Source organism: Pseudophryne corroboree, chromosome 4, assembly GCF_028390025.1.
Source record: "Pseudophryne corroboree isolate aPseCor3 chromosome 4, aPseCor3.hap2, whole genome shotgun sequence".
Lineage (NCBI taxonomy): Eukaryota > Metazoa > Chordata > Amphibia > Anura > Myobatrachidae > Pseudophryne > Pseudophryne corroboree.
This window is the reverse complement of record NC_086447.1, coordinates 612,124,524-612,139,596: the sequence shown is the minus strand read 5'-3', so window position 1 is coordinate 612,139,596 and position 15,073 is coordinate 612,124,524. Positions and strand designations below refer to the sequence as shown.

At 48.0% G+C, this 15,073-nt stretch overlaps 1 protein-coding gene across 2 annotated transcripts in view; it reads left to right on the top strand.

Annotated features, from left to right (window-relative positions):
• The window catches only part of GNPAT (glyceronephosphate O-acyltransferase), a 255,633-nt gene extending 246,212 nt beyond the window's left edge, over nucleotides 1-9,421 (top strand). For both annotated transcript variants that reach the window (XM_063917641.1, XM_063917639.1), the window contains exons 15-16: nucleotides 198-259; nucleotides 8,662-9,421. In XM_063917641.1, the coding sequence (XP_063773711.1) occupies nucleotides 198-259; nucleotides 8,662-8,705 (106 nt within the window). In that variant the 3' untranslated portion in view covers nucleotides 8,706-9,421. The remainder of the gene's footprint in view (nucleotides 1-197; nucleotides 260-8,661) is intronic.
• Nucleotides 9,422-15,073: the final 5,652 nt, after the last annotated feature.

Below are 15,073 nucleotides of genomic sequence, written 5' to 3'. Positions count from 1 at the left end.
AAATACAAATCTGATTTTGCATTAGTTAACTATGAAATACAACAGCAAAAGCAGTTTTGAGAACTTATGAATTAGTTTTCTATACAATATTTGACTTTTAATTGTTATGTATTGAGAAATTTACAAAACAGCAACATTGCATTATTAAAGTGTACTTAATGTAACGTGCATCCTGTTTTACATTTGTGATTTCTTAGGGTTAATGGGACCATCTTCACAGTAGATAAGAAAGCCTTGGTGAAAATGGCCGGAGAACTTGGTAAGGCTCATTGATATATATTTTTTTTTAATACATTGTTTTGTTTCCCACTTTACCTTATAACTAAGTTTTAAAGGGTACATTTATCAAAGCGTGGCGAGAGATAAAGCACTAACCAATCAGCTTCTTTCTCACATTTAAAGGCTGTGTTGAAAAATGCCAGTTAGTAGCTGTTTAGTGCTTTCTTTCTCTCTACTCTACTTTATTTCTCTCCATTCTTTGATATAACCCCCTTTTGTTCATTATTAAATTAAGTTCACACAAAGGGCAGTATTCTATTAGCCGCAGTAAATTACCGTGGCTAAAGGTCTCACCAGGAGCTATCCTATTAGCCCCGATAAGCCAGCGTGAGCTACGGCTTAGCAGGGATTTTGTTTCACTTGCGTCGGGCAGGCAAAGCCAAATCCCCAGAAACAGCCCCATCTTCAAGTCGAGGCTGTTTCTCACGAAAACACACAGGTTTCACTGAACAGGCTTTTTTTATGGGCGATCTAATAGGATAGCCTGTAAAAAAATAAATAAATCTGTGAACCATCAGGAAAAACTGCAAAAAAAACCAGTGTTTTACTGTAGCTGATATGATACCCCCCAAAGTAGCATAAATGGAAATGTAAAAAGCAGACCACTGATGTATAGATTGAATTCTCTTGCTGGCCACATACACTGTAATATTAGACACTTTACATAATAGCCTTATAGAATTCAATAAATGACCATTGTCATTTTTGTACAGTCATCTTCTGACTAAAATAAGACTTTTATGACCTTGGATGTGATCCTGTTGCTGATTCCTTGGGCCAGATATTAACAAGTTTGACCAAATATCTACAGTATATGGCAAAATAAGACATTGATCGCTCAGGAAGAGATTCAGGATTGTAAAGTATCTGGCTAGCTGTGTAGTATAGTGCCAGTACAAGCTTACATAATTATGACTTTTGCACATGTACAGTTCACTTGTCTAAAAATATTCCATTTGCTTAGAGCAGAGATTTTCAACCTTTTACAGCTCGCGGCACACTGAACAAGATTTAAATATTGCCAAGGCACACTCAAATATAATGGTGATGCATGGTGCAATTGCGTGTCCCTAGGATGTCATGTCACAGCTTCTCCATAGGTAATGCCTGAGCCACATGTGAGAACGGCAGAAGAGCCTAACACTGGCCCTCATTCCGAGTTGTTCGCTCGGTATTTTTCATCGCATCGCAGTGAAAATCCGCTTAGTACGCATGCGCAATGTTCGCACTGCGACTGCGCCAAGTAACTTTACTATGAAGAAAGTATTTTTACTCACGGCTTTTTCTTCGCTCCGGCGATCGTAATGTGATTGACAGGAAATGGGTGTTACTGGGCGGATACACGGCGTTTCAGGGGCGTGTGGCTGAAAACGCTACCGTTTCAGGAAAAAACGCAGGAGTGGCCGGGGAAACGGTGGGAGTGCCTGGGCGAACGCTGGGTGTGTTTGTGACGTCAACCAGGAACGACAAGCACTGAAATGATCGCACAGGCAGAGTAAGTGTGGAGCTACTCTGAAACTGCTAACTCGTTTGTAATCGCAATATTGCGCGTACGTCGGTCGCAATTTTAAGAAGCTAAGATTCACTCCCAGTAGGCGGCGGCTTAGCGTGTGTAACTCTGCTACATTCGCCTTGCGAGCGAACAACTCGGAATGAGGGCCACTGTCCAGGTCCAAAATTAGAACTGACTCTGTAACCACTAAACCCACCAGTATTGATCGTTCTAGAGCCTCAGTAGTGGCAGCACACTGACGGGCTTGGCTTTGCTTCCATGGCGGCACACCTGGAGACTGCTCAGGGCACACTAGTGTGCCACGGCACAGTGGTTGAAAAACACTGGCTTAGAGTGAGCTGCATGGTTTTACTGTACAATAAATGTCTACATTGTGAACAATGGGGCAGATGTATTAACCTGGAGAAGGCATAAGGAAGTGATAAACCAGTGATATGTGCAAGGTGATAAATGCCAATCAGATCCAATATGTAAATTAACAGTTAGGATCTGATTGGCTGGTGCATTTATCACCTTGCAATTATCACTGGTTTCTGCTGCGGGGTACACTGGGCTCCACAAGGATTGGACAATGCGGGTGTAGAGTAGGATCTTGATCCGAGGCACCAACAGGCTCAAAGCTTTGACTGTTCCCAGAATGCCCCTGCACAGGAGCTCAGTTTTGTAAGTTGGTGCTGCAGTAAGCAGGCACTTAACAGAGGGGCTGCTCCAAGCAGCCCTAAGAAAAGCTTTTTATGAGGTAAAAAGTGAAGACTTCAAGGGCAGCAGTGGTGGTAAATGTCTTGTGACATTCACTGTTGCAGCTCCAGCTCTCCCCAGCGGCGCTGTACACTCCCGAGCCCTGGTTGCCGGGTACCTACAGCGAAGGCTCTGGTTTTCTTCACGGTAGACACACACGGCTGGGGCTCTCCAGGATCGCGTGGCCACGCTTCGGGAGGTGGTAAGTGGGTCCCGCTTGCGGGACCTGGATTTTTATCGTGATCCGGCGCGGTCAGTGGGAGGCGGGCTGCGCGCGCGCTGGCGGTGGACACTGTAGATACAGGCGATCCCACTAGATCACCAGGGCATGGGCGCAGGTCAGGTTTTCTCTCTAAACCAATTCTTATTGATGATAACTTGACAATAGGTTCTTACATGTATGCTTACTTGTAAAAATGTAGTAGAACACCCATAAAGGTTTCTTTAGAGGAGATACTACTTCCTTTCTCTTTACACCATATGGTATGGATGAATACCACTCGTGGAAATATAATGTAGAATTAAAAAAGCATTCAGCTGACCAGACATGAGATGCTGCACACCAGTGTTAAATACACTGTTTTATCTTGATAAAGATGCCGCAGAGCGTCGAAACGTGTCGATACAGTGTTACTTTGAAGTCCTTTACCAGTGTATTCATTGAGGGGAGCATATGACCTTGTTATATCCGGATGTAACTTTGTCAGCCGAAATCCATCTCTGTTTCCCACTCTGGGTACGATTGGTTGTTTGTAATTTGTTTTAAAATTTGGCTTCCCTTTTTTAATTCTACATTATATTTCCACGAGTGGTATTCATCCATACCATATGGTGTAAAGAGAAAGGAAAAAGTATCTCCTCTAAAGAAACCTTTATGGGTGTTCTACTACATTTTTACAAGTAAGCATACATGTAAGAACCTATTGTCAAGTTATCATCACACCATTTCGGGTGATCCCATAAGAAGGTGGACGTCTGGTCTCTACTGGGACTGTTTTCCATCACTCATAGTCTCCGCTGCACAGGGGAAAAGAACTTTATTCACATACAGTATTACACTATATTGTGTTTTATTTTCTGTTTCATGTATATTCTATCATCGATGTGAGGATTATCCAAGTGAAGGGACATTTGGAGCGCAAAAAGTGAGATTGTACCTTTTCTTATTACGTACTATCTGTATAGGTTGGTGATCTATCAGGTACCATCTATTTGCTGCTCTTTTGCTGCGCCTCAAAGAGGAATCTTTTCTTGTTTCTGCAAGTATATAATGTCTGCTTCTGAGGGTAACGGTTCTGGGGCTGAACACACTGCCGGTGTTGCTGAAGCCACAGATCCATATAAGTAGAATATAGCAGCTTTGAGCTATCGTTCTGGGGGCTCCTTGCCCCCCAGTGGGACTGTAGCAACGGAGGCACATACTGAGCCACCGTGGGCCGCTTTTTCCACGCTTCTGCATACGCTAGTTCATAAACTAACAGCCCCTATGGGACCCCCAATGCCGGTTGGTCCCTGCAGCTAACCCGCCGTGGGCGGACGATTTATCTGCTCAGTTAAAGAAGTTGAACCAGTCCCTGACTACTAAAATGTCTGACCATCGCTCGCCTAAGTCCAAGGGGTCCTCTAAGCGAGCGCTTGTCTCCACATAAACCACTGCTGTCACTGACACCTCGTCTCTGATGAAGACGGCAAGTATACTGACCCCACAGGTTCTGACTCAGATACGGCTGATGGGAAGGGTAGTTCACATGTGGATGTTCCTGATCTTGTGGAGGCTATTAAGTTAATTCTACAGAAACCAGATAGGTTTAAGTGTCAGAAGGTGGTTAAACAAGTTTTACCTCACTCTGACCACCTAGTGGATATACGTCAGGAACCCTGGGAAAACCCGGGTACGAAGTTGTGCCTCACCAGAAAATGCTGGCTCGCTATCCCCTCGCGCCAGAGCTGTCTAAGAATTGGGAAACGCCTCCTCCAGTGGACTCACATGTGGCTAGGATGGTGGTTTCCTCAGCTCTGCCTGTCACTACCGTCACGTCTCTAAAAGAGCCTACGGATAAGCGTGTGGAGGGTTGTCTGAAAGCGATTTACACCCTCACGGGTGCTGCGCAAAGGCCCACTATTGCAGCTACATGGGCTGCCGAGGCTATTGAAGCGTGGGCCTTTGAGTTAGATACTGAAATCTCCTCTGACCATGCTAGACAATGCTTGTCATATATTGTCACAGCTTCTCGCTATATTAAAGAGGCGACTTTGGATGCTGGTATCCTAGCAGCCAAGGGCTCTACTACGTCAGTCCTGGCTCGCCGGATATTGTGGCTGAGATCCTGGTCTGTTTATCTGGACTCTAGAAAAACCCTGGAGGTACTCCCTTTCAAGGGAGATATTCTGTTTGGGGAGGACTTAAATAAGATAGTGGCTGACTTGGCTACTGCCAAAACTGCCTGTCTACCAAATACCGCTCCTTCTGTGTCGAAGGCTAAAGGTACGTCCTTTCGCCCTTCAGGTAAAGCAAAAGGTCAGGCGTACCAGCAGCAGGCCCGCACTTCCAAACCTGGTAAGCCGAAGCCCAAAAGAGCCTGGGCTGCCCGTCAGCCAGCTTCCAAGACCGATAAGCCTGCTGCATGACGGGCGGGCCTCCCCCTGGGGGATTCTAGGGTATACCCAGGAATGGTTGAAGACCACTTAAGATGCCTGGGTACGGGAAGTCGTCACTCGAGGTTACGCCATAGCCTTCAAAAACCGACCCCCTCATCGATTTTGCCAGACAGACGTCCCGTCGGACCAGACAAAGGCATACACTGTGCATTCGGTGGTACAGACCCTCCTGGATACAGGAGTCGTAGTACAGGTGCCTCTTGCTCAGAGGGGCCGGGGGTACTATTCTCCGCTGTTTCTAGTCCCGAAGGTTTCCAAGTTCCGTATGGAAACCCTTCGCTCTATAGTTCTGGCCTTGGAACCTGGGGACTACATGGTCTCCCTGGATATACAGGATGCTTACCTGCATATTCCTATAGCAGCGTCACATCAGCAGTACCTGAGGTTCGCTATTGGCAACTTTCATTACCAGTTTCGGGCATTACCTTTTGGTTTGACAACGGCTCCGCGAGTCTTCACCAAAGTAATGGCGGTGATGACGGTGGTATTCCGCCGTCAAGGGGTCAGGATACTGCCGTACCTGTGCGAATTGTTAATCCTTGCAAATTCCCCAGAACTTCTCCTGTTTCATCTGGATATGACGGTCCGGTTTCTACAAGCCCATGGGTGGCTCATCAACTGGAAGAAATCCTCCATGGTCCCTGCTCAGAGCATGGTGCACCTGGGATCGCTATTGGACACTCACAACCAGCGGTTGTTCTTGTCTCAGGAGAAAATCCTGAAGCTTCAGTACAGGATTCGTTGCTTCCTTTCTCGTCCGCAAGTGTCGATACATTCGGCAATGGAGATGCTGGGCCTCATGGTGTCAGCATTCGACATGGTGGAGTATGCTCAATTCCATTCTCGCCCCCTCCAGAGGCTGATTCTAGCCAAGTGGGATGGCCTGCCTCACCGGATCAGGTCTCACATGATCTTATTGACTCCGGAGGTCCGTCTGTCACTACTTTGGTGGCTCCGGGACCAACAGTTGTGCAGGGGGCCGTCCCTTCTGGATATCCAACTGGGTCCTGTTGACTACAGGTGTCAGTCTAAGAGGTTGGGGCGTGGTGCTGGAGCAACACTCCCTTCAGGGTCGGTGGACCAAGGAGGAGTCTCTCCTCTCAATCAACATTCTGGAATTGCGGGCAGTCTTCAATGCGCTGAACCTGGCCCAGCATTTAATTCAGAACCGTCCTGTTCAAATACAGTCGGACAACGCCACCACTGTGGCTTACATAAATCATCAAGGCGGCACTCGAAGCCGCTCAGCAATGAAGGAAGTCTCACGGATTCTACGCTGGGCGGAACGCCATCTACCGGCCATATCGGCAATATTCATTCCGGGAGTCCTGAATTGGGAAGCGGACTTTCTCAGTCGTCAGGACGTGCATGCCGGCGAGTGGAGCCTCCATCCAGAAGTGTTTCAACTCCTAGTGGAAAAGTGGGGTCTTCCAGATGTAGATCTGATGGCTTCTCGACACAATCACAAGGTTCCGGTCTTCAGAGCAAGAACAAGGGATCCTCAAGCAGCATTCGTGGATGCGCTGGCGGTGCCGTGGAGGTTTCAGCTGCCGTACGTGTTCCCTCCGGTGTCACTCCTGCCCAGGGTAATTCGGAAGTTCAAGCAAGAAAAAGGAAATCTGCTTCTCATAGCTCCGGCGTGGCCCAGACGGCACTGGTTCTCAAACCTGCAAGGCCTATCGTCAGAGTGTCCACTTCTGCTTCCACAACGCCCAGACCTCCTCGTTCAGGGCACCTGTGTCTACCAGGACCTAGCCCGGCTGTCTTTGACGGCGTGGCTCTTGAAGCTTCTGTCTTGAGGGCTATTGGTTTTTCTGAAGAGGTCATTAAAACTGTGTTGCGGGCCCGGAAACCGGATTCTGCTCGGATTTACTATAGGGTCTGGCATTCCTACTTTGTTTGGTGCGCATCTAATAATTATGACGCTTCCAAGTTTAGTACAGCCAAACTTTTGGCTTTTCTGCAGCAGGGCCTAGATTTAGGCCTGCGTCTGACCTCCCTCAAGGTTCATATTTCGGCCTTGTCGGTGTGGTTTTAGAGAAAAATTGCGACTTTACCTGATGTTCATACTTTCACTCAGGGTATGTTGCGTATCCAACCTCCCTATGTCCCGCCTGTGGCTCCTTGGGACTTGTCGGTGGTTTTGGAGGCGTTGCAGGAGCCTCCGTTTGAACCCCTGGGTTCAGCTGACCTTAAGTGGCTTTCCCTTAAGGTGGCGTTCTTGCTGGCTATTGCCTCTGCTAGAAGAGTGTCGGATCTGCGTGCCTTGTCTTGTAGTTCCCCATATCTGATTTTTCACCGTGACCGGGCGGTTCTTAGGACTCGTCCCGGATATTTACCTAAGGTGGTTTCTCCGTTCCACCTTAATCAGGAGATTGTGGTTCTGGCCCTTGTCTCTCCTGATCCCTCTCCCAAAGAGAGGTCTTTGGATGTGGTACGGGCCCTCCGTATCTATGTGAAGAGAACTGCTTCTGTTTGAAAATCTGATTCTCTCATTGTTTTGTTTGGATTTGACAAATGTGGCTGGCCTGCTCACAAGCAGACCCTGGCCAGATGGATTAGAATGGTGATTGCACATGCTTATGTGAAGGCTGGTCTATCAGCTCCTACTCACATTACGGCCCATTCTACTCGGTCTGTTGGACCTTCTTGGGCTGCCCAACATGGTGCGACCCTTGAACAATTGTGCAAGGCGGCTACGTGGTCCTCCGGGAACACGTTCATAAGGCTCTATGCCTTCGATACTGCCGCTTCCCAGGATGCTTCCTTTGGACGCCGGGTTCTTGTGCCCGCTACAGTGTGTCCCCTCCCATAAGGAACTACTTTAGGACATCCCCATTGTCCAATCCTCGTGGAGCCCAGTGTACCCCGCAGCAGAAAACGAGATTTATGGTAAGAACTTACCTTTGTTAAATCTCTTTCTGCGAGGTACACTGGGCTCCACAAGGCGCCCACCCTGACGCACTTAGCTTCTTTGGGTTGGTATGGCATTAGCCGCTGACACTTCTCTTGTCGTGAGAGTGTGGTGTATGTGGCTACTAACCGTTGTCGCCTCTTTTCCTGCTACTGCATTGGGCTGGTTAACTAACAACTGAGCTCCTGTGCAGGGAGGCGGGGTTATAGAGGAGGCGGCGCTGTGCATTCGGGGAACAGTCAAAGCTTTGAGCCTGTTGGTGCCTCGGTTCAAGATCCTACTCTACACCCCCATTGTCCAATCCTTGTGGAGCCCAGTGTACCTTGCAGAAAGAGATTTAACAAAGGTAAGTTCTTACCATAAATCTCATTTTATCACTTCCTTATGCCTTCTCCAGGTTAATACATCTGCCCCTATATTTCAGGCTGGCAGTTCTGCAGTTATATTTCTATTCGTTTTTCTAGACATATTTGCAGCGAGACTGATTTAAACACGTATCAATAGTGATTTTCTACACACAACTGTTTTTATATAATGATGTCCATTTTTTGTTTTGCAGGGCTACAGGTGCCTGTACAAAAGCTACCAATTGCACGACTTTAAGATATCTGAAAATCTTCAGAGGCAATGTGCCAATGCCAGCTAGCTGCAGGCTGGTGCTCGATACACTTGCAGTATCCACAACAAAGTGATCTGGATACAAGATGCAAGCAATTTATTTGGAAATTTTACCACCAATTTAACATATGGTATTATTAAGATGAGACATTTTATTCTCTACTAAAGAGGAGCTACCTTGATCCCATCTATAAAAGGTCAATTTTCATGACTGATTACTATGCCAGTGAAACAAGCTACAAGAACAAGTCCCTGTGTTTCCCAGTGCTGATATATATGGATTTCTTTGTGAATTTTTGTCAGCCTGTTTTCAAACTGAGGTGCTACAGAACCGATTGCACTAACAAAAAGTCACACTTTACTAGAAGAGATTTTAATCACACTGTATGAATTGTCTGCTTATCACACTAGATAAGTGAACACGGACCACAGAGTTATATCCGAATAACATCCACTTCATATTTTTAAGCAGCAAAAAAAAAAAACAACAACAAAAAAACTGCTACATCTACCCCACATTTTCAGCTCAGGTCCTCCTTGATATCAGTTACCATTGGGGTGGATTTTTTTCAAAATCTTGGGATCTGAAAGTGTCATTTTTATGTCTTTTGCACTACTATTATAATTTGTATGTTCTATTCTGAGAAATGAGAAATAACAACCAAACATAGGGGCAGATGTATTAACCTGGAGAAGGCATAAGGAAGTGATAAACCAGTGATATGTGCAAGGTGATAAAGGTACTAGCCAATCAGCTCCAATATGTAAATTAACAGTTAGGATTTGATTGGCTGCTGCCTTTATCACCTTGCACATATCACTGGTTTATCACTTCCTTATGCCTTCTCCAGGTTAATACATCTGCCCCATAGTCTTCAATTTCTGAAAAAAAGTGAAGGGTTAAAAAATAAACGTAACCTTTAAACTAAACCTGTTTTCCTGTCATTGCTGTTTTAAAGCATAATACAACATAACATCATATGGGAAAAAAATAAGATTTTACTCACCGGTAAATCTATTTCTCGTAGTCCGTAGTGGATGCTGGGGACTCCGTAAGGACCATGGGGAATAGACGGCTCCGCAGGAGACTGGGCACATCTAAAGAAAGATTTAGGACTATCTGGTGTGCACTGGCTCCTCCCCCTATGACCCTCCTCCAAGCCTCAGTTAGGAACTGTGCCCGGAAGAGCTGACACAATAAGGAAAGATTTTGAATCCCGGGTAAGACTCATACCAGCCACACCAATCACACCATATAACACGTGATAGGAACCCCGGTTAACAGTATGATAACAATTGGAGCCTCTGAAGAGATGGCTCACAACAAAACCCGATTTTTGTAACAATAACTATGTACAAGTATTGCAGACAATCCGCACTTAGGATGGGCGCCCAGCATCCACTACGGACTACGAGAAATAGATTTACCGGTGAGTAAAATCTTATTTTCTCTGACGTCCTAGTGGATGCTGGGGACTCCGTAAGGACCATGGGGATTATACCAAAGCTCCCAAACGGGCGGGAGAGTGCGGATGACTCTGCAGCACCGAATGAGAGAACTCCAGGTCCTCCTCAGCCAGGGAATCAAATTTGTAGAATTTAGCAAACGTGTTTGCCCCTGACCAAGTAGCTGCTCGGCAAAGTTGTAAAGCCGAGACCCCTCGGGCAGCCGCCCAAGATGAGCCCACCTTCCTTGTGGAATGGGCTTTTATTGATTTAGGCTGCGGTAATCCTACCGCAGAATGCGCCAGCTGAATAGTGCTACAAACCAAGTGCGCAATAGACTGCTTAGAAGCAGGAGCACCCAGCTTGTTGGGTGCATACAGGATAAACAGCGAGTCAGTTTTTCTGACTCCAGCCGTCCTGGAAACATAAATTTTCAGGGCCCTGACTACGTCCAGCAACTTGGAATCCTCCAAGTCCCTAGTAGCCGCAGGCACCACAATAGGTTGGTTCAAGTGAAAAGCTGAGACCACCTTCGGAAGAAACTGAGGACGAGTCCTCAATTCTGCCCTATCCATCTGGAAAATCAGATAAGGGCTTTTACAAGACAAAGCCGCCAATTCTGAAACCCGCCTGGCCGAAGCCAGGGCCAACAGTATGACCACTTTCCGCGTGAGATATTTTAATTCCACAGTCTTAAGTGGTTCGAACCAATGTGATTTCAGGAATGCCAAAACCACATTGAGATCCCAAGGTGCCACTGGGGGCACAAGAGGAGGCTGAATATGCAGAACTCCTTTGACAAAAGTCTGAACTTCAGGCAGTGAAGCCAGTTCTTTCTGGAAGAAAATCGACAGAGCCGAAATCTGGACCTTGATGGACCCCAATTTGAGGCCCAACGTCACCCATGCTTGCAGGAAGTGTAGGAATCGACCCAGTTGAAATTCCTCCTTCGGGGCCTTCATGGCCTCACACCAAGCAACATATTTCCGCCAAATGCGGTAATAATGTCTTGCGGTGACATCCTTCCTGGCTTTGATCAGGGTAGGGATGACTTCCTCCGGAATACCCTTTTCCTTTAGGATCCGGTGTTCAACCGCCATGCCGTCAAACGCAGCCGCGGTAAGTCTTGGAACAGACAGGGTCCCTGCTGCAGCAGGTCTTGTCTGAGCGGCAGAGGCCAAGGGTCCTCTGCCAGCATCTCTTGAAGTTCCGGGTACCAAGCTCTTCTTGGCCAATCCGGAACCACGAGTATGGTTTTCACTCCTCGCATTCTTATTATTCTCAGTACCTTGGGTATGAGAGGAAGAGGAGGAAACACATAAACCGACTGGTACACCCACGGTGTCACTAGAGCGTCCACAGCGATCGCCTGAGGGTCCCTTGACCTGGCGCAATATCTTTTCAACTTTTTGTTGAGGCGGGACGCCATCATGTCCACCCGTGGTCATTCCCAACAGTTTTACCCGCATTTGGAAAACTTCTGGAAGAAGTCCCCATTCTCCCGGGTGTAGGTCGCCCATCGGAGAATCCTTGTGGCTTCTGCCATCGCCATCCTGCTTCTTGTGCCGCCCTGTCTGTTTACATGGGCGACCGCCGTGATGTTGTCTGATTGGATCAGTACCGGCTGGTTCTGAAGCAGGGGCCTTGCTTGGCTTAGGGCATTGTAAATGGCCCTTAGCTCCAGAATATTTATGTGAAGCGAAATCTCCTTGGAAATTTCTTCCCTGTGTGACTGCACCCCAGCCCCGAAGGCTGGCCTCCGTGGTCACCAGGACCCAGTCCTGTATTCCAAATCTGCGGCCCTCTAGTAGATGAGCCCTCTGCAGCCACCACAGCAGCGACACCCTGTTTCTTGCCGACAGGGTTATCCGCTGTTGTATCTGTAGATGGGACCCGGACCATTTGTCCCACAGGTCCCACTGGAACGTCCTTGCGTGGAACCTTCCGAATGGAATTATGCTTCGTACGAAGCTACCATTTTTTTTCAGGACTCGTGTGCTTCCACTGGAAGAAACACTCTCTTTTCTGGTCTGTGTCCAGAATCATTCCCAGGAACAGAAGACGTGTCGTCGGGACCAGCTGTGACTTTGGAATATTGAGAATCCAGTCGTGCTGTTGTAGCACTTCCCGAGAGAGTGCTACCCCCACTACCAACTGTTCTTTGGACCTCGCCTTTATCAGGAGATCGTCCAAGTACGGGATAATAAAAACTTCCTTCTTGCAAAGGATTATCATCATTTCGGCCATTACCTTGGTAAAGGCCTTTGGTGCCGTGGACAACTCCAACGGCAGCGTCTGGAACTGATAGTGACAGTCCTGTACCACACATCTGAGGTACTCCTGGTGAGGAGGGTAAATGGGGACATGCAGGTACGCATCCTTGATGTCCAGGGAGACCCTGTAATCCCCCTCGTCCAGGCTCGTAATAACCGCCCTGAGCGATTCCATCTTGAACTTGAATCTTCTGATATAAAAGTTCAAGTATTTTAATTTTAAGATGGGTCTCACCGAACCGTTCTGTTTCGGTACCACAACCATTGTGGAATAGTAACCCCTTCCTTGCTGAAGGAGGGGCACCTTGACAATCACTTGTTGTGATTATAGTGTTGAATAGCCACCAACACCGCCTCCCTGGCAGAGGGAGGTGCCGGTAAGGCAGATTTTAGGAAACGGCGGGGGGAAGAACGTCTCGAACTCCAGCCTGTACCCCTGAGATACTACTTGAAGGACCCAGGGATCCATGTGAGAGAGCCCACTGGGCGCTGAAATTTCTGAGACGGGCCCCCACCGTACCCGGGTCCGCCTGAGCAGCCCCAGCGTCATGCTGTGGACTTACCGGACGCAGGGAGGACTTCTGCTCTTGGGAACTAGCTGTGTGCTGCAGCTTTTTCCTCTACCTTTGCCTCTCGGCAGAAAGGATGAGCCTCTAGCCCTCTTGCTTTTCTGGGGCCGAAAGGACTGTACTTGATGATACGGTGCTTTCTTTTGTTGTGGGGTAGCCTGTGGCAAAAAAGTCGATTTCCCAGCAGTAGCTGTGGAAACGAGGTCTGAAAGACCATCCCCAAACAGTTTTACCCCCTTATAGGGCAAAACTTCCATGTGCCGATTCGAGTCGGCATCGCCTGACCATTGCCGAGTCCATAACCCCCGTCTGGCGGCAATGGACCTAGCGCTTATTTTTGATGCCAGCCGGCAAATATCCCTCTGTGCATCACGCATGTATAAGACCACGTCTTTTATATGCTCTATTGTCAGCAAAATATTGTCCCTATCCATAGTTATTTTTTTCCGACAGGGAATCTGACCACGCAGCGGAAGCACTGCACATCCATGCCGAAGCAATGGCTGGTCGCAATATAATGCCCGAGTGTGTGACTATATCTTTCAGGGTATCCCCCTGCTTTTTATCAGCAGGTTCCTTCAGGGCGGCCGTATCCGGAGACGGTAGTGCCACCTTTTCTGATAAGCGTGTAAGCGCTGTATCTACCCTATGGGGTGTTTCCCAACGTGACCTATCCTCTGGCGGGAAAGGGTACGCTGCCAATAACCGTTTAGAAATTATCAATTTCTTACCGGGGGAAGACCACGCTTCCTCACACACCTCATTTAATTTCTCAGATGCAGGAAAAACTACTGGTAGTTTTCTCTCACCAAACATAATACCATTTTATGTGGTACCTGGGGTATTATCATAAATGTGTAATACATTTTTCATTGCCTCAATCATGTAACGGGTGGACCTATTTGGAGGGTACACTAGTCTCATCGTCGTCGACACTGGAGTCGGTATCCGTGTCGACATCTGTTTCTGCCATCTGAGGTAGCGGGCGTTTTTAGAGCCCCCCATGACATTTGAGACGCTGGAACAGGCACAAGCTGAGTAGCCGGCTGTTCTGTGTCGTCGACCTTTTGTGTAAGGAGTTGACACTTTCACGTAATCCTTCCATAAGTCCAACCACACCGGTGTCGATCCCGCAGGGGGTGACATCACATTTACAGGCATTCGCTCCGCCTCCACATCATTATCCTCCTCATACATGTCGACACAGCCGTACCGACACACAGCACACACACAGGGAATGCTCTGACAGAGGACAGGACCCCACAAAGCCCTTTGGGGAGACAGAGGGAGAGTATGCCAGCACACACCAGGGCGCTATATATCACAGGGATATCACATATAAAGAGTGTTTTCCCTTATAGCTGCCTATATATATTGTATACTGCGCCTAAATTGTGCCCCCCCCTCTCTTTTTAACCCTTTCTGTAGTGTATTGACTGCAGGGGAGAGCCAGGGAGCTTCCCTCCAACGGAGCTGTGAGGGAAAAATGGCGCCAGTGTGCTGAAAGAGATAGCTCCGCCCCTTTTTCGCGGACTTTCTCCCGCATTTTTATGGATTCTGGCAGGGGTTAAAAAACACCTATATAGCCTCTGGGGCTATATATGGTGCCAGTTTGCCAGCCAAGGTGTCAGTATTGCTGCTCAGGGCGCCCCCCCCCAGCGCCCTGCACCCATCAGTGACCGCAGTGTGTGAGGAGGAGGAGCAATGGCGCACAGCTGCAGTGCTGTGCGCTACCTTGGAGAAGACAGAAGTTTTCAGCCGCCGATTTTCCGGACCACCTTCTTGCTTCTGGCTCTGTAAGAGGGACGGCGGCGCGGCTCCGGGAACGGACGACGAGGTCGGGTCCTGTGTTCGATCCCTCTGGAGCTAATGGTGTCCAGTAGCCTAAGAAGCCCAAGCTACCACCACTTAGGTAGGTTCGCTTCTTCCCCCCTTAGTATGCAGTGAGCCTGTTGTCTCACTGAAAATAAAAAACCTAACAAACACTTTCTTCCTAGGAGCTCAGGAGAGCCCCTAGTGTGCATCCAGCTCAGCCGGGCACAGAAATCTAACTGAGGCTTGGAGG